Genomic DNA, 21,291 nt, shown 5'->3' with positions numbered 1-21,291 from the left:
GCTGGCAGCCACGTGAGGGAAGTGACAAACGGGGAAAAAAAGCCACTTTCATCCTCTCCAGTTTACAGACCTGTGAAGGCACAGACAGCTCTTATTTCAACAGAGTTTGGGGTGCCTTTTTTAATTGTTTATCCCCCACCCATGCGTGCACACACTCTTATTCTGCATTTAGCTGGGAATGACATTAAAGCATCTCTACTTCTCGCTGAAATGGAAAGAAGGTCTTTCTCCATTTCAAATAGGGCCTCCTTTTTTGTGTTTCGAAAATGGAATGTTTAACACCATGAAATCCCTCTCCCCCGCCCCCTCTTTCTCTGTAATGGGCTCCAAACTCCAGAGAGGGGCTCTTTTCATGGGAAGGTTAGTGTGTGCAGGAATGAGGACAAAGGAAAGCAGGAAGCTGGCTCTGGAGTGCCATGCTGGCGACAAGCAACCGACCGGGGGCTGCGCTTTCAGCAAACACAGTCAGAGAACTAGGGTGCAGATTCCTCCAACAGGGCTTGAACCCCAGGAAGGGGCAGCTCCTTGGGGTGCAAACACCGATGAAATTTGAAGATACTCATTAATCAAGTGAGCACTGCCCTGTGGATGCCTCTTTCCTATACTACACTTCAATTTTTATAACATCCCTTTAAAGTGTAAAATCAGAAAAGGGGGATGGATATCTCCAAGTTTAAGATGTATGAATGTATTATCTAAAAATATTGATCACAGAAGAAGATTCTTGTGTTTCAACAAACTCATCCCTCACCATAATAACCCACCACAACAGTTTCATTAGTTCCCTTCATTTCTAAATAGCTCAAAGACTGGTACATAGCAGGCACTTGATAAATGTCTGTTAAAAGCAGGAACATTTTAAATGCACGCTTCTAGATCTTTTAGGTGATAACATAGCATCATATTAAAGATAAAATCATGAAGATTATTTTAATCACGCTTCATCTAATTAATGGTTAAGAATCAAATGACTTAAGAATGAATAACCGTGCAAATTCTTATTATAGTCATAGCTTGCTAACAGAGCCATTTCTCACAAATCAAGATATTATGACTTTGGCTCATCAAGAGAGTCAATTCAAGAGAAGAAGAGGAGGGTATACAATGTTTTTTAACCAAAAATATAACCACTGATAGGACATGGATAAGAAAAATTTCAGTTTCTATGTTTTACTTAAGAGGAAAAAAAAAATCAAACAACTGAACAATGTTTTAAATGCTCAGGTTGAAAAAAGTTGGTTACAGAATCGGATCATGAGAATTATAGTGTGGGTGTTTACTCTGAGAAGCACGACCCCCAATATTGATTTTCAGGAAGTATATTAATAAAGAACTCCTAATTGATTTTTTAAGACTTCACTTGTTGTCTTTTATTTGAAGGTGCAAAGAAGGGCCTGGGATGCTGAAGCGTTCTAATGAGATGCTTAGCTAACAGAGGCACCTTAAACTGAGTGCCTTGGAATGGGGAGGCAGCAGCTGCATTTAATGACTTCACTTAACAGTTGAGCTGGTTTATGACCAGAGCCACACTGTCTTCTCAAAATTTCTGAAAATTCACCTTTTTGGAAACATGTTTCTACCAAGTGAACCTTTGACAATGTGCAGAACTCCATGGAGTTTTTTGTTTTGTCAGAGAGAGCTGAAATGAAAAACTGTTTACATGTGCTATATCGTCCGCTAAAACAACAGAAAGCCCAGGCCAGGCGAGGGGCCAGGTACATACCTGTCCAAAGTGGACTGTGATTGGCCGCCGGTCCTCTCGGAACTTGGGGTCCTTGGCCTCTACCAGTGGGGACGGCGCAGTCTTTGGCAGCTGCTCTTCTGTGGTGGGGGCACAGCCATTCTCAGTGATGTCCTGCAAGGAGAAGTCCCATGGCGGGGTTGGTGTCTGGGTTATGGCCCCTGCCATGAGCACAGGGGCTCTTTCCCACCCCACTGCTAAGACACCTGCCAGAGAACCCCCTCTCGGACACTCCTGCTAGAGATGGAGGAAATGGAAGGCTAACTTGGCCCTTTCACTTAGGGAAACCAAAATCATGCACATTATATTATAAAGACAACATAATAATTCACAATAGTGGGGAAGACCTTTCCTCCTGCTACCTCACACAGTTATTTTAATTTTTATATATTCACTCTGTCTGCATGCAGGCATTTAAAAATTACTTGCAATCACAACTCGTGCATAATTTTACATTCTGTTTCTTCTACTATAAACATTTCCATGGTACAATACAGTCATTAGAATGATCATTTTAATGGATGCATAATATTTCATTGAGCAGATACTCAATAATTTAATAAACCATTTTTACTACTACTGGGCATTTAGATTGCTCCTAATTTTTTTTTTAAACTTTTTTTTTAAACATCACAGGGATAAACACTGCCATCTTTCTTTCTTTTAGATTAATTCTTTAACAGAAATCCATAGGAATGCAACTGCTTGATCAAAAGATATACACATTATTAAGGCTTTTTATTCATTCTACCAAACTGCTTTCCAATTTACACCAACTACCAGCAATGGATGTATTATCAGTTTCACCATGCGTGTTAGCCATACCGTTTTAAAAATGTATTGCTAATTTAAGAGGTGAAAAGCTAGACCTTGTTGTTGTTTTAATTTGCATGACTTTGATGATTTGTGAGTGTGGACATTTTCTCTGCATTTGTTCACTGATGACGTTACTGTTTGTGAAAACCGTGTGTTCCTGCTCCCTCCTTAGCCTTAGTCTTTTCAGCAGAGAATGAAGAAAGACACTTAAGTCTGAGTTAGGATTCTATGACCTGGAGAAAATTTAGGGAGCCAGTGTCATCTTTTTTTTTAATTTAGAAATTCACATTTAATTTGTGCTTGTGATAAATAAAGTCAAATTTTAAGGTAAAGAAAAACCACAATGTGCAAAAAGCAGTGACGCTCCTTTCCCTAACGCTGGCAGCTGACCATCCCCGTGGGTTCTTCAGGACGTGGATAGTGCCGACTTGTGCAGTGAGGATCATATGGCTTTATTCAAGTCAGGAAAGTTGCTTAAATCTTCATTTAAGCAAGGCAGAGAATAAATGTACAAGTAAAAAACATTTAAATCGTTTTTTTTTTTTTTTTTTACTAAGTAAAAATAACTCACAGCTAGAATAAAATAATAAATACAGACAGAGGATGAGATGGTTGGATGGCATCACTGACTCGATACACATGAATTTGAGCAAGCTCTGGGAGTTGGTGATGGACAGGGAAGCCTGACATGCTGCAGTCCATGGAGTTGCAAAGAGGCGACTGAGCAACTGTACTGAACTATTTTCATTGCAAAAACAAATACACATTTTGGTCAACAAGACACATACCCTTAGTACTCATTAAATTCTGCACATAAAAGACTTGACAATTGATTGTTCTCACTGAGTTAAATACAGAGAATGGTGGCACGTGGAGGAAAGTGATCCCTTACTAAATAATAATGCATTAAAGAAGAAACACAGAACATCTTTGAGCCTCAGTCTCCTCACCTGTAAAATGGAGCTATGGTAGCTATGAGGAATAAAGATGATTAAGCCACATAAATGTCTAGAACATTTTTCCTCAGCAGTGTCCTATGTATGGTACTCAACAATAATAACTGAGTACCTACTAAAGAGGCACTCAATAAACTATAGGGAGTAAATAAACCGTGGTGGTTTAGTCACTAAGCTGTGTCCGACTCTTGCAACCACATGGACTGTAGCCTGCCAGGCTCCTCTGTCCATGGGACTCTGCAGGCAAGAATACTGGAGTGGGTTGCCATTTCCTTCTCCAGGGAATCTTCCCAACCCAGGAATCAAACCCAGGTCTCCTGCACTGCAGGCAGATTCTTTACTGACTCAGTTACAAGGGAAGCCCCAAATCAACTATACTTTAATAAAAATAAATAAACAATAGGGACTGCTCCCCCACTCCTCCTCTCTATATATTCAACTCCATACACCCAGCTGAGTCTCTGTGCTGCTTGGTAACAACACATGGAGATGGTGACCTCTTGGTTTTGCTAGGCAGGGCTTGCACCAAGTGGCCCCTGAGTCTCAGCCGGGCTGAGGCTCAGTGATGAGAGAAGCTGCCGCCAGCCAATTAGAAACAGCTCTCTTGGAAAGGGGCTGCCCAAAGGTGCTCAGGTCAAGTGGAACAAAGAGAGGGAGGGACTCCTTCAGTGCCAGAAAGTAACAAAGGGCACAAGGGGCATTATAGATCTAGTGGGGTTACTGAGAGGACATACATAAGAGGTTAAATAAAGCCAAACAAAACAGTTCACTTTTAGTTCAGGAAAAGTATTGCACTGTATGTGACTGGTTGGGGAGAAAAATAAAGACATGAAGCAGTAAGGTAAGCTAGTAAGAAAATATTGAGAGTAATGAAAACTATAAGATGATAACTATTTTTTAAAATGTCTGTTGTAGTTTTGGGCAAAGCGTCTTAGCTTAAATTTTTAAGTTAAAATTTCAAGTAAAAATGTCCTAGGTTTTGTTTTTACCATTAACTAGCTATCTGATCTTTCCAATTCACTCAACCTCTCTGTACCTATTTCTTTATTTTTACAACAGGGAGACCACCATCTGCTTGGCAAACTTCAAAGCTGCTAAGAGAATGGGTTAAATGAGATGAGATGTGAGGAAGCTTTGAAAAATGTCTAAGTCCTGTGCAAATTGAACATGAGACTTATTCCCTGCAAAATGGAAAAAGCACCATCTGAAAGGAAGAGCTTCCCTGTCCCTGTGCTGAGTGCCTACTACTTGCAGTCACTTCTCCAGGCCCTTGACCTTCACTATCACACTTAGCTTCCACAAGAACCACAAAGTAAATGGGATTATCACTCTTTTATAGGTGAGGAAACAGGGCTCAGAGAGGGCAAGTTACCCAAGACCACACTGCGAGAAAGCGGAGGAGCCCAGGGCAATGTGATTTATACCATATGGACCCATGACAACAGCACAAGAGAAGGTATTCTGAGTCAAGGAGGTGCTCAAAAACTCATCAGATGTGGCCTTGTCCTCAGAAACCCTATCACAACAAATCATTGTAAAGTTGAATAGGACATTTGGAAGCCAAATGTGTCCAGTATACACATGTGCTTGTGCATCAATATACATGTTAATTTTCTTTAGTTAGAAGACCCAAAGGTGCCCAAGATTTCTTACAAAGTCCTGGGGCTCGCCCCACTAATCTGTTAACTTCTTCACTATTTCTTTCACCTGGGGTAGGAAAACTGCTTCCTCCCAGGATCCTAGAGAACAGAGAGGGAGAAGTCCGTCAGGAAAGAAACAGGGGCTCACACCCTCTCCTGCAGGTACCAGCAGAGATCTTACATACTGCATGGATCCAAAAACACAATACTTGGTACCTGTGATTAAAGAAATTGTCCTTTAAGAATTAACTGAGATGCCATCAGCAAAGAGAATGGTAAAATTCTCATACTCTTCTGGTGGGAACACAAACTGCAATTCCTATCAAAACCCTAAAAGAGGAAAGAGCCTCTGGCCCACTAAGTCTACTTTCAGAAATTTATCCAGATGGAATAATTAAGAATTCCTACAAGGTTTACCTATGAGGATGTTTGCCTAAGAAATACTGGAACTAACTAAAGCGTCTAGCAATGGGATTAATGAATGTATGTACATCTATCAGATAAAACTGTATGTGGCCATTTAAAACAACATGTGCAGGAAATATTTAGTGTTTTGAGAAACGGTCAGGATACAGTGAGTGAAAATACAGGTTATAAAATTCCCTTTTTTCCTTGTTGATTTGTTGAATTTTCTCCACAATTTTTTTTTCTTTTTTGGTAAATGCTCAAAATGTCCTTAAAAAAAAAATCAAGAAGGTAACAGGCAGGGTAAATCTGTTCCTTCCTGAAGAGTCACACAGGAGGAAGACACTAGATGGAGCTGCGGGTAAGAGGCCGCTGAAGGTTGGTAGATTTCTCCCATAGCTCTGTTCAGAGCTGGGAGATTGTTAGTTCCCATCCCTTGGTCAACAAAGGAGTCAGAAAAGAATACAATTTCTATCACCTTCCCCAGGCTGGAATCAGAGATCACGCCTGGGATCTAATCTCCATTTGCCTCTGGAGAAGGCAGGGACTGAGTCCCTAGGAGGAGTCCGGAGATGGGAACCCAGAGGAAGAAGGGGGCTTGGCGTGGCCTTGGGTGGGAACTGGGGTGAGGGAGCTGAGGCTATATGACTTCATGAGGCAGAGATTCCAGAACATTCCTGGCCCATGGGAGGCAGGGAGCAGGGTGCCTGGAAGACTACTCTGGTGGCAGTGTGGAGGACCAAAAGGGAGAGGCTCCCAGCCCGGCCATGCTCTCCAGGTACACGCACACGGGTGTGTGGGCAGACCAGCCGCTCCAGATGCGGGATAGAAGAAGACAGACAGGTTGGAATCTCCCATTTGCCAAACGGCTACTATGTGTTGCTGTTTAAACCCATTATTTCTTCTAGTCCTTACAACAGTCCAGTAAAAATCTCTATTTCCCATACTTTATAAATGAGAAAAACTGGCAGGACTGAATCCGGCTTATCTGTCTGCTTCAGAGGCCCCAATTCCACACCACAGAGTGAGGGGTTTGAAGGCTCTCATGGGTGTGAGGCTGGGGCCTCCCATCTCTGACTTAGCTTCCTGGTCTCCATGTTCGGATTTGCGCAGTGTCCTTTTCCAGTCTACTTCACGCTACAGCAAATGCAAACTACGGGATGAATATTGATAGCAAAATAGTATCCAGAGTTGGAATTTCTGTGATTTGAGGCTGCAGTGGAGACAGGGAGCTGACAGTTGTGTGATACGGTGTGAAAATGTCTGTCCCACAAGAGTCTACCTGGGTCTCCCAGCCCCAAAGGTGCTGCCTCACTCCCTTCGATACAGTAGGAAATGCTTCGCCAGAAACTCAAGTCTTCACTGACTCAACTGTGAACCTGCTCCTTTCAGTCACACAGACTCTGAATCGACAAGCTCAAGGTATCTTTAAAAGATCAAATATTTAAAAAGGGCTGTGAGGGAATTCCCTGGAAGTCCACTGGTTTGGACTTGGCCCTTTCACAGCTGCAGCCTGGGCTGGGTTCAATCCCTGGTCAGGGAACTAAGATCCCTCAAGCTGTATGGTATGGCCAAAAAAACCCAAAAAAAGGCTGTGAAACGGGCCCATTTGACTCAGTCATTTTAATTTTATACTGAAGAAAATATTATTATTTTTCAGGGGTTCTCCAATAGGCAAAAAAAAGAAAAAAAAAAAGGGACATCCTTACATAAATATTTTAATGTTCCTCATAGGAAAGAAGGAGTGTGGGAATAGCTACTGTTTTTAAAAGAGGGCATTTGGTGCAGCGGTGTACAACACTGCAATAGAAGGAGGTTTGTTGAGAGCCACAGCCCAGCCATGCAGCATCCTCCCAACAGGCCAGGTCTGGTGGGGAGGGGCTCTGGATGAAAGAACTGATTTTCCCTTTAGAAAGTGATGGCTGGGTAGCATTCCTTGCCATTTCTTCTTCCTAATTTTGAGCAAGTTAAACTTCAAAGAAGGCTAAGCTATAGAAGAATTTGACCACCTTGCTCCATTTATCCAGAGAAATGTGTTATCCATCCTTTTTTGTTGTTGGGCTAAAGCAGAGCAGGTATGGAATAAAAGCTACACTACAGTCTCTATTAACAATTATTTGCCAATGGTCACAGGGATACTTTGAAAGCTCTTCTTTCAGAGGCTTTGAAAGTCTGCAGCACAAATGAACGAGGGATGGAGAAGGGCCCTGCTCAGTCATATTAGAGATGGACCTCCACACACCATGTTGACCTCTCCACAGGTCGGCCCCACATCTTCTATTTGCAATTCAAACCCAAGGCAAGAGCAAAGAGGGCAAGGTTGGGTTCTTGATTATATCTGTGGGGTCACCATTGCTATGCAGAGTTAGAGGAAGCCAGGTGGCAACCCAGTACATTTGAAAATTAGGTCTTTGTTGGGAACAGCCTCGATTTTGTAGCAGAAACCAAACTTGAGATGTCTACATGGGATGCATCTGGGGAGCCACACAGATATGTTGCCATGTAAAGGGAAGGTGGAGGGGTAAAAAAGCCAAGGAAATATTTTCTACTGCGGTGAGAGAGGTCAGACAAAGCCAGATCCTAAATTAGCTCAGGAAAGGGAGCTGGAGCCCTGTGGAAGACCTGGTCCTGTCTGTCCCGAACAATGCTAGAGTCTCAATTACAAAATGGCTCTTCCAAGAACAACTGCAAAATATCAAGTCTGCAGAAATCTGTAAGACCGAAGGGGGAAAAGTGAAAATTGAAAAGGGTGCACTAATAGATCTGTCAACAGTCCGATGGTGACAAGCCACATTTCTATGAAATGCCTTCACCGTTTGTGTCACCTGAAATGTACTGACACTCTCTATAGAACATTATCTCCTGAAGCTATTCTTGAAAAGACTGGCAGGGGGAAGAGGAACAGGGGAGGGAAGACTCTGCCTCAAATGCCATCAAGGAGAGGAAAGGGAGATGGTAGGGAGGAGAGTGATCTAGATTGTCTAAGTGAACCTTTGAACAACATCAAAAGCCCTCAGTTTAACTGGTTATTTGCACAAATTTTACCCATCATAAAAAGGGGATTTTCTTAAGGCCTGATGCTTATGTGTACAAGGAAGGAGGCGATGGCCTGCAGAGAACAGATCTGACCAAGGAGGCAACATGTGTCCTCTGCCTGAGGAGGCGACCTTTCTCTGCTTACTCCAAGTAACCTTCTAATACCAGCCTGATGCGGTTATCAAGGAAGAAGAGCCTGGTGACAGCTCCGCCCTCCCTGCCCCTCCATTTTACATCTGCAATCCAATTCAGTTACGCATGACTGGGATAGGAGATAAAAAGGTGTACTTAGGGACTTAAATAACATCCAAGTAAAGGATTCCACCTGCCAGTCTCTGGCAGAGTGCAACAGACCACAGTTAAGGTCTATCTGAATTTACATTAGCAGGATTTTTATTTCCAGGACTTGAATCTCAGCTGCTAAAAATTCACTCCCAGCTGAAACTAAGAATGTGAATGCTTAGTCAGAGCAAATTATTTTGCAATTAGAGGAATCAATTCCTTTGGCCATTTCAAATTAATGAGAGGTCCTTTCTGACTTCTAAAATTAAAACTGCTTTCAATTTTTAAAAAAACTGCCGAGATAGACAAAGATCCTTATTACCTGGCACATTTTGGAGGTGTGGAGATAATGAAGTAAGTGATCCCAAACATCTTTTGGAAAACAAAACACCTGTTTCAAGAAGGCAGTATGAAATACTACAGTGATAAGAGCACAGACACTGAAGCAGATGAATCTGGAATTGAATCCTGGCTCTGCCAGGCTCCACCAGTGTGACCTTGAACAAATTATTTCACCTTTTAACTGGGGGTCTCCTTACACAGGATATGAGAATAATACCCCCCCAGAGTGGCTCTATGGATTAAATGAGAAAGCTCCTGGGCTGGACCATCCTTAGAAAGTGCTTAATGAAGGGTAGCAATGCTAATACTGATGCTGATATTCATAATAATATAAAGATGCCCTCTCTGTTATAGCAACTTCCCTGCACAAATCTAGAGAATCAGGTAGGGGCAGTCTTAGTCAGGATGCAGTCTGTATGATTTTATATGACTTTACTGATGGTCCATGAAGACAATCAGAGTCTTTCCCTGCCCCTTGGGTCTCACATATGAACTGCGAGCAGAGCCTGCAGTATCCTCCTCAAACCCACGTGCAGGCTTGAACCACGGCAGTCATTTCCCTGGAGGTGCTTCTTGATTTTGGTTACAACCAGCCCCAGGGCAGAGGTCAGCTGTAGGAGCTGGTAGTGCTGGGGTGGGGAGGCCGAGCCAATCTGTATGGACCCTAGTGAAGTGCGGGCCCAGGGGGGTGAGCAGGGGAGAGACTAACAGTAGTAACTCTGAACTTGCTTGCCTTTGTGGGTTTAAGCCAGTCTTAATGTTATTTGAAGACAGTTTTTTGTCTGTGAATATTTATAACAGTGTGAAAACTCCCGGACAGCTGGTAATGCATTTTGAAGTGTGCTAACAACACTGTATCAAACAGCCTCTATTGATCACATCGTACTTTTTTGTGGCCACGCATTTCATACACGGTGCTTATACATTTTGAATAAGAACTTCAAGTACCTTTTGCTTCAAGCGGTTTTTCACCTCTTTTATTCCCATTTTTGCATGATCTTTTGCCTGCATGAAAAATTAATTTAAGTTAAGATTCCCCTTCTGTTTCCAGCAGGGACTGTGCTTGATTTCAGTCCATCGTGAATCACCTTCTCTGATTACTAGAAAAAGGAAGGAAAATGGGATCATCAAGTTGAAAATATAATGGCTATGAAAACAAATACAATGTTGAAAGGTTAAAAAAAAGCCCTTAAAGAGGCTACACAGATTTTATTTTCTGCATTTTGATGGCACTGATTTTTCCCCACCTCTGAAGCTCTTCTTCTGCTCTCTGTAATTATTTATATCTGCAGCCTGGCGACAGCTACCAGTAAGAGGAGAGCAGCAGCTTCTCCAGCTGCAAGGTTCAGAATATCCACTACGCTTAACCAGGGCAGGGCTTTAGGACCAATTTTCTGCCCAGGCCAAACAGACACATTGCTGGGTTTCTCTGATGCCATTTCTTAAATTTCATTTCAGCAGACACCCTGGCTTTGACTTTCTGTCATTCTACGACCTGTGCGGTTCTCTTGGCAGCTACCCACCCTATTAAAATAATTACTATTTAAGCACAGAAAGGACTAACAAAATTAAAAATGGAAATAAAACACAACCACCCCAGTTAAGTGTCTTGGAGTCAAATTAGGAAGCAGGAGAAACCATGAGAAAAAATACTTGAGGCTCGTAAAAGATGGAGCATCGGGAACCGGCGTGTTCTCTTATTTTCACTCTGCTGTGGGCACAAGTTTCACAAACAATGCATTTCCTATAGGGCGGTGATGAGAGAGATGATGAAGAATTTGGGACAAAAAAATGGGCATGTGTCCCACCACGAGCATTCTTCAGTAACCTGCAGAGCAGCTGCTTTATTCTGACATAATAGCGAGGATAAACACAGGAAAGGTCTACCAGAACACCCGACAGACCACAGCCTCTGGGTCTTCTGGATGGAGCACTGGAATTTTAGCCACCCCATCTACATCTGAAAAGCGAAAACAAGTAGCCGCCCATTTCTCTATTGCAGCCACTGTGTGCAGAAACATTTTAAATGAAAAAACGTCACTGACCTGGTCATAAAACATCAATGCTAAACAATTCTGAGAGTTTTGAGAGCTTTAGGAAATAACACAGCAGCCCCCAAATCAGCTCTGCAACATAGGGTTCAGTCTAAGAGTTTTGTCGTCATGCTCAGGAACAGATCTGTGTGGATCCCGAGACCAAGACCAGTACTTACGAACTTATAGACAGTCTTCATGGCCGGGTTTGCTTTCGTTTTTACAGTATTCAAAATTGCTCCACTTCCTTTCTATAATAAAAACGTCAGTTAGCAATTTGGACTGAAGATATAGTAGGCCAACAGCAACAAAGACCTCTTCTCTTTAATCAAGTTAAGCAACATTTCAAAAGTGTGTAACTTAATTAGAGGAACAGGCTTAGATGGTGACTGGTCCTGGGCAATTAAATTCCGACCACAGCAGAATCCCTATGGGTGGGTGTGGGGGCAGAGGGGGGATGGTGGATGGTGATAGAATAGCTGAGGTGGGACCCCAGGCTCAGTATTGTGCTTGGCACCTGTCTGCTGGCTGGGAGGAAAGCTCATCACAGGGTCTCTGAGGCAAAGCTTTCTTTGGAGTGATCTACAAGGAATTCTACAAGAAATCTACAAGAATTTCTTCTCAAGAAATTCTAGTTACCACGGACAACACTAAGATAAGTTTAATAACAATGGATGCTAACACTGAGCTGGGGCAGAAAACTGGGGGCCGATTAGGCAAGGTTATCTGGCTACTGTGACTACCTTAAGTCACGCAGCCTCCTTTCTTCCCCCTGGTTTTCTGTGTTGTTTGTAAGGACTCACGGCGGGGATGCCCCGGTTTAGGTTCTGAGGGTACCAAGCCACTAGAGGGCAGGTCTCTGCCTTCAAAGACCCCTAGTCTGGGGGGAAACAAGTGCCACCCAAGGTGGCAAGAACCACACTGGCCGTGCGCACAAGGCAGGTGGCGGCAGCTCATTGTGTAGCAGGATGGGGAAGGCATCAGAGGATGAAATATTTGGCCCATGAAGGAAGAGTAGGCGCTTGCGTTGGGGACAGCGCGGATAAGGACATTCCAGGGACAGGAAGCAGCTCATAAACAAACGCAGAAGCTGTAAAGCCATGGCATGTTCTGTGAGTAACAACAGTCAGCGCATCATAGGAGGACTGGCGAGTGGAACCGAGAGCCAGACGGGGTCAACCACAGAGGGCCAGCATGAGCAGTCCATATCCCAGAGGATTTTTAACCAAGTGCATCACATAATCAGATTTGTGGTGGTTTGGAAAGATATTGGGTTGGCCCAAAAGTTCATTCGGGTTTTTCTGCAACAATCCCAACAGATTTGAATGGAAAGAGAAATTGGATCCAGGGCATATACAAAAGAGTCAGACATACTATATAATTATTGGGATTAACTTTTAGCACAATTTTTGGTAACCGTCTATATTAGAAACCTTGAGCTTTAATTAAAAACTTCAAAATTTGACCTAGAAAGCATTCTCTGTTGTAGGATAATAGGAAATTTTCACCCACTCATTTGTTCCATACTGCTTTCCAAAATTACTCTGTATCCTATTTCAATGGTCCTTTAGAGTATTAAAACTCCCTTTATCAATCAATCAACGAGTCCTTATTGCTTGTCTGTGATTTGCCAAGTGCCATGTTTGGCCATTCGAGAAGAACAAAAGAAACCTTTCATTGAGGAATTGCTTACTCTCGGCCAACTGCAGCCACTTCCAAGGGGCCCGCCTTGGCAGCAGTGTGCTTGGCCCACGAGCAGGAGCGCACACTTACCACACCGCGCTGGGGCTCCTGTTTATGCGCCTGCCTCCCCAGCAAGAGGGGGATCTCCCCCAGGGCAGGGCCTGTGTCCTGCTTCCCACTGGATCCCAGTACCCAGTGCGGCGCCCGGCACACAGAAAGCCTTCGGTACATACTCACTGACGAACCCATTTAAGGAAAGGCAACATCTGAATTCTTTAGTGGCTTTTGAAGCCCTAGCACCTGGCTTCTAACACAATCAAAAACTGCTTACAACAAGAGTGAGGGGACGAAAACCCTCAGTGATGCATTTTCCATCCTCCCAGGAGCCTTGTGCTGTGAAACGTATTTCAGAGCAGGAAGTGGGACCGATTTTTGGGTTTCTCATGAAAAGTTCCCAACTGGTCTGACCCTAGAAAGAGACCCCTGGAAATCCTCTGAGGAGGCAATATCCTTTCAACACGCCTTGGCCTGCTTCCTGAGGCAAGGAAGCTTCTCCTGCCTCTCATCACCCTCACTGAGGGCGGACTTTGGACAGTCTCTTCCTGCTAGTCTCCACCTGGCACCAGAATGGCCTGGCTTTACAAACAAAAGTATCTTCAGCTGGGCGCACACAGTGCCCTGGGCCGAATGACAGCACTGTGGGTGGCAGGGCAGGAGGAGGGCGGCCAGCAGCCAAGGAGGAGCCCAGGTAGCTCTGCGGGGGTGGCACTTACCCGGACTGTGGAGAGCCACTGGTGGTATAGCTTATCACTCCCTGGGGAAAGAGGAGGCAGAGAAGCTGGTATTTAGAGAAGTCATACATCTGCCCTCAGGAGTTCCTCAAGTTGCTTTCAGCATGCAGGACTTGGAAAGCTCAAAATCTGGAGAACCACACGGAGGCTCCCACGCCCCCTCCCTGAAGGAGCTGCTGCCACAGGTTTCTTTCTCAGAGTGCTATCTGATCCTATCAGTGTCCTGAGTACAAACCCAAATCCTCCTTCTTGCCTACTGGATAGAGGTCAGACCCCCTAACAACCCTGCTTCTCTTCCTCCGTCTTGTCTTGGCACTGCCCACCATCTGCCTCTCCGTGCTGTACTACCATTCTGTACAACCTCAGGCTCCCTGATCATGCATCCTCCAAGCCGTCCATGCCCTCACAAATGCTGTTTCCCTTGCCTGGCTAACATTCCCTGCTCTCTCTGCTGCACACACTCAGTGACCAGCTCAGTCATTTCCTCTGTAGGCTTCTCCCACTCCTTGCCTTGAACTGGAGGGAAGGAGTTACCTATTCTTGTTACCTCTAGAATAGGTAACATCTATAGGTCTGTGCTCTCTAAAATCCTGAGAGTCACGCCAGGGCAGGAACCACAGGGCCGTGTGTCCAGTGTAAGCACACGTTCGGCCTGCCTTATGCTAAAGTAGTACCAGGAAAAGGAAAGGGGGGTGCTGTGGGGAACAGATTCATTTTATCTGGTGGGATATGGAGGTCTTAACAGCAGACAGCTTTTCTAGAAGACTGAATGACTTGACTTAGTTTATCAACACCTGAAGCCTGTCTCCTCCCCAGAACCCATAAATTCAACTGTTAGGACACTTCTCAAACCCGCCTCCGTTGTAAAGCTCTCATGTTACAGAGTGAGCGTTAATAGAGCCCTGTGCTACTTGCACAAAGACCTGTGTCTGCTCCTTTGCCTGCAATGGTTTAGTCTGTATTGTTTTTGGTTGTGAGTTTTCTCCTGGCAGTCTAAAAGTTCCCTGAGGGCAGAACTGGCCCCCTCTCATTCTTACTGTACAGAGTTGTGGTCACAGAAGAAGGCACTCAGGAAATGCTCCTCAGTGATTTCCACACTGGTTTTATTGTTTTTGATTACTGTGCTCTCCATGCAGCACAGGTTAGTCGGGCCTGACAAAGGGGTTCGTAGGTGAGATAATGCCTGGCTCTAAGAATTTATGCCCTGCCAGTTAGATTATCCAGCACAGTCCAGACCAGACACATGCCCAGCAATAAGAGGGGGCCTGTAGCTGACTACCATTGTTTTGCATTTAGCTTTACTTTGCCAACAAAGACTGAGGCGCTGAGATTTGGAAAGGCGGACAGATTGGGATTCAGGAGGCAGGGTCAGCCTCTAACACTTCTCTGGGCCTCAGATGCCTCCTCTGAAAAAATGAGAGCCTGATTCCTCTGGTTCTAAAAGCCTACAGAGACACGGCCCCTGCGATGATCTTTACATCTTAAAGAAACATTTAGCGATCCTGTGCCAGGGTCTGTCCTGGGTGTCTGCACACACCTTTCCTCAGGGTCTCTGATTTCATCTCAACAGGACTCCTATGAGGTAGGCACTGTTACAGTCCGTGCACAGATAACACTTCAGTTAAAAGAGGTGAATGACTCAACCAAGTCCTCACTGCTAGGTAGTGAATCCAGGTCTCCTAATTCAGTACCTTTTGTGCTTTCCACTGCATTGTGGGGGCCACCACGTTATCTAGACTTCACCCACCTGGGGGGAAGCAAGTGACCCCAAGATGCAGGACTTCAGTTGCACCAGTGCACATGTCATCAAAAAGGGAAGGGAATTCCTCCAACGTTTCAAGGCCAAGTTGGAAATCAGTCTCTCTTTCATCCCCAGTGAAGGAAAAAAGAAGTCATGGCCACTCCTTGTGAACACACCCCAATCCCACACACAGACCACAGCTCATAAAGAAAAATGAACTGCCCTTACCAGCATACTCGCTCATGTTGATCTCCTCTTCAAAAACATCACTGAAGCCCTCGCCAGAATTGAGAAGGTCTAATCTACCATCGATAAACTATACAAAGAAAGAACAAAAGCATATCAGCTTGTTCAAAGAAACAGGGGAAGGCCATTCAGCTGGGCTCCTTAGTATACGACCAAAGAACCAAGACAGGAAAAGGCCTTTGGAATTGTGAGTTTAAAAAACTGGCTGTGTGTTTATGATAACTTGTTAAACTACATGGCATATTTGCAAAGGCACTGTCTGGTGGCTAAGCACCCTCCTTGCCCAGTCTCCCTCCCCAGACCCTGGGCCTCTTTGCACTGAGGCCTGAGTCCCACCCATGTCTTCAGCCTCAGTGCTTAGAGTGGAGGCGGCTGCAGAAACCCCACTGGGGCCCCAGACGCAGACCAGGCAAGGGAGGCTGGGCACCTGTTTAAAGAGCTGCAGCTGGGTGGCATTCTGCAGGAACTGCCTCATGGCTCCTGAGCGATAGTGCGACACGAAGGCTTCCTCGCAGAAGGTGATTGGCTCCTCCTGGGAGACAGAGGTAAGATGGAGAGAGGAGGGTTAGAGGGAAGGAACGAGGCCATCAGTGCTTGAACTCTGGCAGGTGGCACTCCTACATCCGCTGACGTACCTCACTCTCACAGACCTGGGAAGTGGCTGTTATCCTGGTGGCATTCTACTCTACGGATGAGGAAGCTAGTTCAGAGAGGAGGAGACATCTCCCAAGGTCACAGAGCTGGTAGGAGGCAGGGTGGGAATGAAGGGCCCGATTCCAAACCCGGGCCGCTTCCATATTAGCCACAGTCATACCCCAACAGCAAGTTATGAGATGTGTCCTTCAGTGGGATGATTCCCAAACTTTTCTTTGCACTTGTAGGAGAGGAACCCGCTCTTTGGATAGCACTTTATACATAAGGAGCCCTGCTACCTTCAACAGCCCAGATGCTCTGGGGGTGCTGGGGGTGGGGATGCTGGCTGGGCTCTCCTTGCTGGCTGGTCTTCTCTCCACCCCGTGCCCCTCTCCCCATCCCATACCTTTGCAGTCCCTAAGGCAGTGAACACAGTTTGAAAACCATTTATAGAGTGATCTTAACCAGTAGCAAGTTATAATTTTAAAATAATAAACAGGGATGATCAAAAATAAGATTTTATCACCCAGGTAACTTTGTGCTTATGCTGTTTGATAAGGAAGTTTGCTTTTACCGAACCACATTTTATGAGTCAAGAAAACGACACCCTAAGCTTAAAAAACCACCCATCTTTGTAGTCAACACCTCAATCCTTCTTTGAAGGTATTTGGAGTACTCATCTACACAGACAAGGCTTTAATTTCAACAGTGTATTCTCAATTCTGAAAGATCAGACTTCTACATCTTGAACTGAATTAAAGGTACCCCTCCTCTCACAGACTTGGTGGCAAACACAGACGTTTGAAGCTCCACTTTTATCCTGCTTTAATGAGTTAGGTGAGTGTTAAATTTACTGTGTAGCTGCTATAAATTCCGAGAGTCCCTCCTGCTTAAATCCAGTCAATATTAGCTCAGCAACTGGGCAGACTTACTGCACAAGGATGATACTAAAATAATAGAGTAAGGGGGACATTTATTTGTATACAGTTGTACCCCACCTAATTTTACAAAGGAACTGAGGCCCCTAAAACAAAGAAAAAAAAATTGGTGCTGGAAAATACATAAACATATAAAATGTATTTATTTGTGAAAAGAGCATCTGGATATGCAGGTCCTGTGTGATTTCTAAAATTAAGTTACAGGGACTTTCCTGTGGTCCAGGGGCTAAGACTCAGGAGTCCCAATGCAGGGTGCCTGGGTTCAATCTCTGGTCAGGGAACTAGATCCCACGTGTCACTGTATGCTTCAACTAAAGATCCCACATGCCACAGTTAAGACCTGACACAGCCAAATAAACAAACATTCTTAAAATGAAATAAAATAAAGTTACAAAATTAGCTCTGAGCTTCCCAGCTGCCAAGGCAAGAAGGGAAGAAGAATGCAAATATTACACTGTCTTTGAGGAGAAAAACACACATCAGCTCCTCAGGGGAAAGAGTTTTCAGGACATTTATTACTTTGGCATGAACTTATACCTTCCTTGCTGCAAAGTGGAAAGATCAGCCAGTGAGAACCAACAGAAGCCCACCTGGAATTCCATTCCTGTGGTCTGGAAGTTTCTCACCCTTGGAACCACAGTAGGGCAATTAATTCTCTCTCCAGGAGGTCTCAACCATGAGCACAATGTCACTCATACACTGATCACTGCTAATGAACACTGTCAGTTCAGACTTCTCTCATTCCAAACTCATGTCTCAATCCCCACCTGGATGGAACCTCAAATTCAGAAGGGCCCAAAAACTGCCAATTACTATCCCATCTGGACTGCACTCTAAATCTGCTTTTCTTTCTGGAGTTATCATCATCCATGGCTGCTCACAGTAGACCTATCAGACTTCTGAGTCTGTCCCCTTTCCCCAGGGCAACGTCTCATCAGCCTGTCCCCTGCTCTCCATCCCTTGGCACAGGCCTGACTGCCATGGTAGGCGTTCAGCTTCATGTGGCTCTCCTCTTTTGTTCCTCCCCAACCACTTTAATTCTTCTGGCCAGAGAGATTTCTAAAATGCAAATTGGATCACGTCACTATCCTACTCAAGGACTGTGGAGATGTTACATTTGGGTGCTTATCTAGTCCTTGCACTAGACTATAAGCTTCATGTGGGCAGACGCAGTCCCCAGCTTTCTTTCCCAGAGTCCTTCTGTGTCACTTTCCTATGCTCTCCTGTACACCTGATGCTTCAAATGCATCTCCTAGTCACAGGCCAGGTTCTTTGCCACTTCCTCCTGTGCTTTTGCCAGTTCTGCTCCTTCTACCTGGGCTATCATCCTTTAAACACAGGCCTGTGTGTGGCAGTCACACACCCCTACTCAGTGCTCCCACAGTGCCTGGTACACCCTGCGTGCAGGGTAATCTTCACTGGTGTCCCCATGACCAGGAGCTCGAGAGGGCAGAGGCCCTGCTGGCCTCACTACTATACTCTCAGCCCCTAAGTAGAAACTCAGGGATACTGGTTAAAGAACCACAGAGTGTGTGTGGCCCTGGTTCTTATCATAGGAGCCCTGCAGTCTCTGTGTGGTTGAGATACCGCTTAGCCTGATGGTAAGGAGGTCTCAGAGCACGGGGCCTGATGAGTGACACTTGTGTCCAGGGAGCTTAGAGCTGCTCAGAGGAAATGCTCATTGGAGCTGTGAGCATTCAGTCCTGGAGATTTGGCCCAGCATTGCCAGGAAGAAGTCTGCTGAGGGATCAAAAAATTCAAGTTTGCAATCAGATTTGTATGCAAGAGTAGCCTGAGGCAGGCTTTAGCTGTAGGAGAGCAGAAAGAATCTCATCTTTGGGGAGATATGAACATGTTGGGGCTGTTGTCTATTTACTGGAGATGACAGCCCCCTGGTCAGATGTCTGTGTCATAGAAACAAACTGAAGGACATGGGCACGGATGGGAAGGACTTAGGGGAAATGTGACAGAGGGGGCCTTTCATGCAGAGAGCTCAGAGAACATTAGCCGTGTCAGCTGAGAATGGAAACAAGTACTGCCTATGGTGCCGGGCTGCTGGGCTGGGTGGCAAAATACCACCGGAGTCAGAGAGGAAAAGGCTAATCCTTTCGGGGCAGCAGGTGTGAACTTGGGAGAAGTGGACACGTTCAGTGGAGCCTGGGAGGGTAAGAGTCAGGTGAACCGTTCCCACCCAACGGGCGACCGTCCTGCCCTAACCTGGTGCTATTACTAGAGGCACGTGTGAGGTCTGACCGGCAGCAGGCACAGAGGGTGCTTTCCCTTGCAGGACTCATCTTCTAAGGAAGTGAGCATACTCACGGTTCACCTGATCCTTACGGAGGAGCAGGTCACATGCCCCGCACAGGGCAGAGTCTGAGTTTTACACAAGGTGGCTTCCGAAGCCCAGCCCTCTTGTGTATGGTCTGCTGTAGACTCGGGCCTTTCTCGAAGGCCTCAATTCTGTCTGCCCTTGGACACCTGCTGGGGAGCACAAGCCTTCTCTTCAAAGGGGGAGCCCCTCACGTTCTCCGAGCCCCTCAGAGATGAACTGCTCCCAGGAGGGAGGAGGTAAGCTGTGGTGAAGGTCCTTTCTGCCACAGGCCCAACTCAATGCCTACCCATTTGCACCCGCTTGTCCACCCGCTCCTGCAGTTGAAATGGGCGCCCCCATTCTGCTCTCTGCAGTGGTGGAGGGGAGTAGGTAAGCTGTCTCGTTAATTCCCTCCTTTGTAGGAAGTGCTGATTTAGTTCTCCTGTTAGGCTGATTAAACCTTTTGTCTTCTTGGGCGACACTCTAGGTGCTGGGGTTACTGACTGAGAGCGATTTTAATTCAGGCAAGTCAGGCCGTGAGCATTCAAGCTCAGATCACATTAGTGGAGTTTTCCGTCCCTGACCCGAAGGACAGATAAACAAAACTGCTTAACCCTATCAAGGACTTGGTTATGAAAAGACAAGTTTTACTCCTGGATTATCTTCTTGACACATGGAGTCGATAAAAAATTCCATTATTGATGAGTCCATCTTTGTTAACAGGTGAAGTTGGTGATTCCAAAGGTTTAATTCCAGAAATAAATGGCTTTTATCCACAGCACTGAGCGTACTGGCATAAAAATAAAATCTCCCATCAGATTCTTCAGCATCTTTCCTTGTTCTGCTGATGTATACTGAAAGCATCAAATTCTTATTTTTCTTCATAAATTTAATTTTTACCAAAATCTTATGTGCATATTTATCCTGAAATTTTAGGGGAAAAATGAGGTGCCCATTCTTTATGGACCTTCCTTAAATTAAAAAAGTGATAATTCTGGAAGATTCATCCATCCAAAAATTTTGAAACACCTACTGTGTGCCTGGTTCTGAGTTAGAGAAATACAAAGATGAATAAAATACAGTTCCTACAAGTAACACTAATAATCAAATGAGGGGTAGGGAGAGGATGAGGTATGTATGGATGATACAAGAATGGCAGAATGTTATGTTTATAGCAGCATCATTCACAAAAGTCAAAAGATGGAAGCAATCCAAGTGTCTACAGGCGAATAAACAAAATATACATACATTGAAATATTATTCAGCCTTCAGGAAGAAGGGCTTTTTGGCACAGGCTACAGTATGAATGAAACTTGAAAGTATCACGCTAAGTGAAATAGCCAGTAACAAAAGGACAACTCTCCTCTCTCTGGAGTTGTCATCTTCACAGGGACAGAAGTAGAATGGTGGTTGTCAGGGGCTGAAGGGGGAAGGAAGGGGAGCTGTTCTCTAAAGGACATAGGCTTCGTTTTGCAGGATGAAAAAAAGTTCTAGGGATGGCCAGTGGTGATGCTGCACGGCAACGTGAAGCGTGAATATATTTCATGTTCCTGGGCTGTCCACCTAAAAATGGTTGAACTGGTAAAATTTATGTAATATATATTTCACCATAATTAAATTTTTAAAAATGATACAATACCTATAGTTGTAGAAGCAGTGCAATAGGTACATAGGAGTTGGTGTATTTTGTACATATT

At 44.8% G+C, this 21,291-nt stretch overlaps 1 protein-coding gene across 27 annotated transcripts in view; it reads right to left on the bottom strand.

Moving 5' to 3' along the window:
- The window catches only part of DENND1A (DENN domain containing 1A), a 533,371-nt gene that overhangs the window by 51,396 nt on the left and 460,684 nt on the right, over positions 1 to 21,291 (bottom strand). For all 27 annotated transcript variants that reach the window (XM_086325286.1, XM_086325292.1, XM_086325282.1 and 24 more), the window contains 6 exons: positions 16,140 to 16,244; positions 15,695 to 15,782; positions 13,708 to 13,748; positions 11,431 to 11,502; positions 10,167 to 10,223; positions 1,724 to 1,855 (listed from right to left, as the gene is read on the bottom strand). In XM_086325286.1, the coding sequence (XP_086181412.1) occupies positions 1,724 to 1,855; positions 10,167 to 10,223; positions 11,431 to 11,502; positions 13,708 to 13,748; positions 15,695 to 15,782; positions 16,140 to 16,244 (495 nt within the window). The remainder of the gene's footprint in view (positions 1 to 1,723; positions 1,856 to 10,166; positions 10,224 to 11,430; positions 11,503 to 13,707; positions 13,749 to 15,694; positions 15,783 to 16,139; positions 16,245 to 21,291) is intronic.

This window comes from Bos grunniens, chromosome 11 (genome assembly GCF_055505025.1).
Source record: "Bos grunniens cultivar Pamir isolate PY7600 chromosome 11, Bosgru_T2T1.0, whole genome shotgun sequence".
In the NCBI taxonomy this organism is placed as follows: domain Eukaryota; kingdom Metazoa; phylum Chordata; class Mammalia; order Artiodactyla; family Bovidae; genus Bos; species Bos grunniens.
The sequence above is the reverse complement of the archived record's forward strand: the minus strand, read 5'-3'. Positions and strand labels throughout refer to the sequence as shown.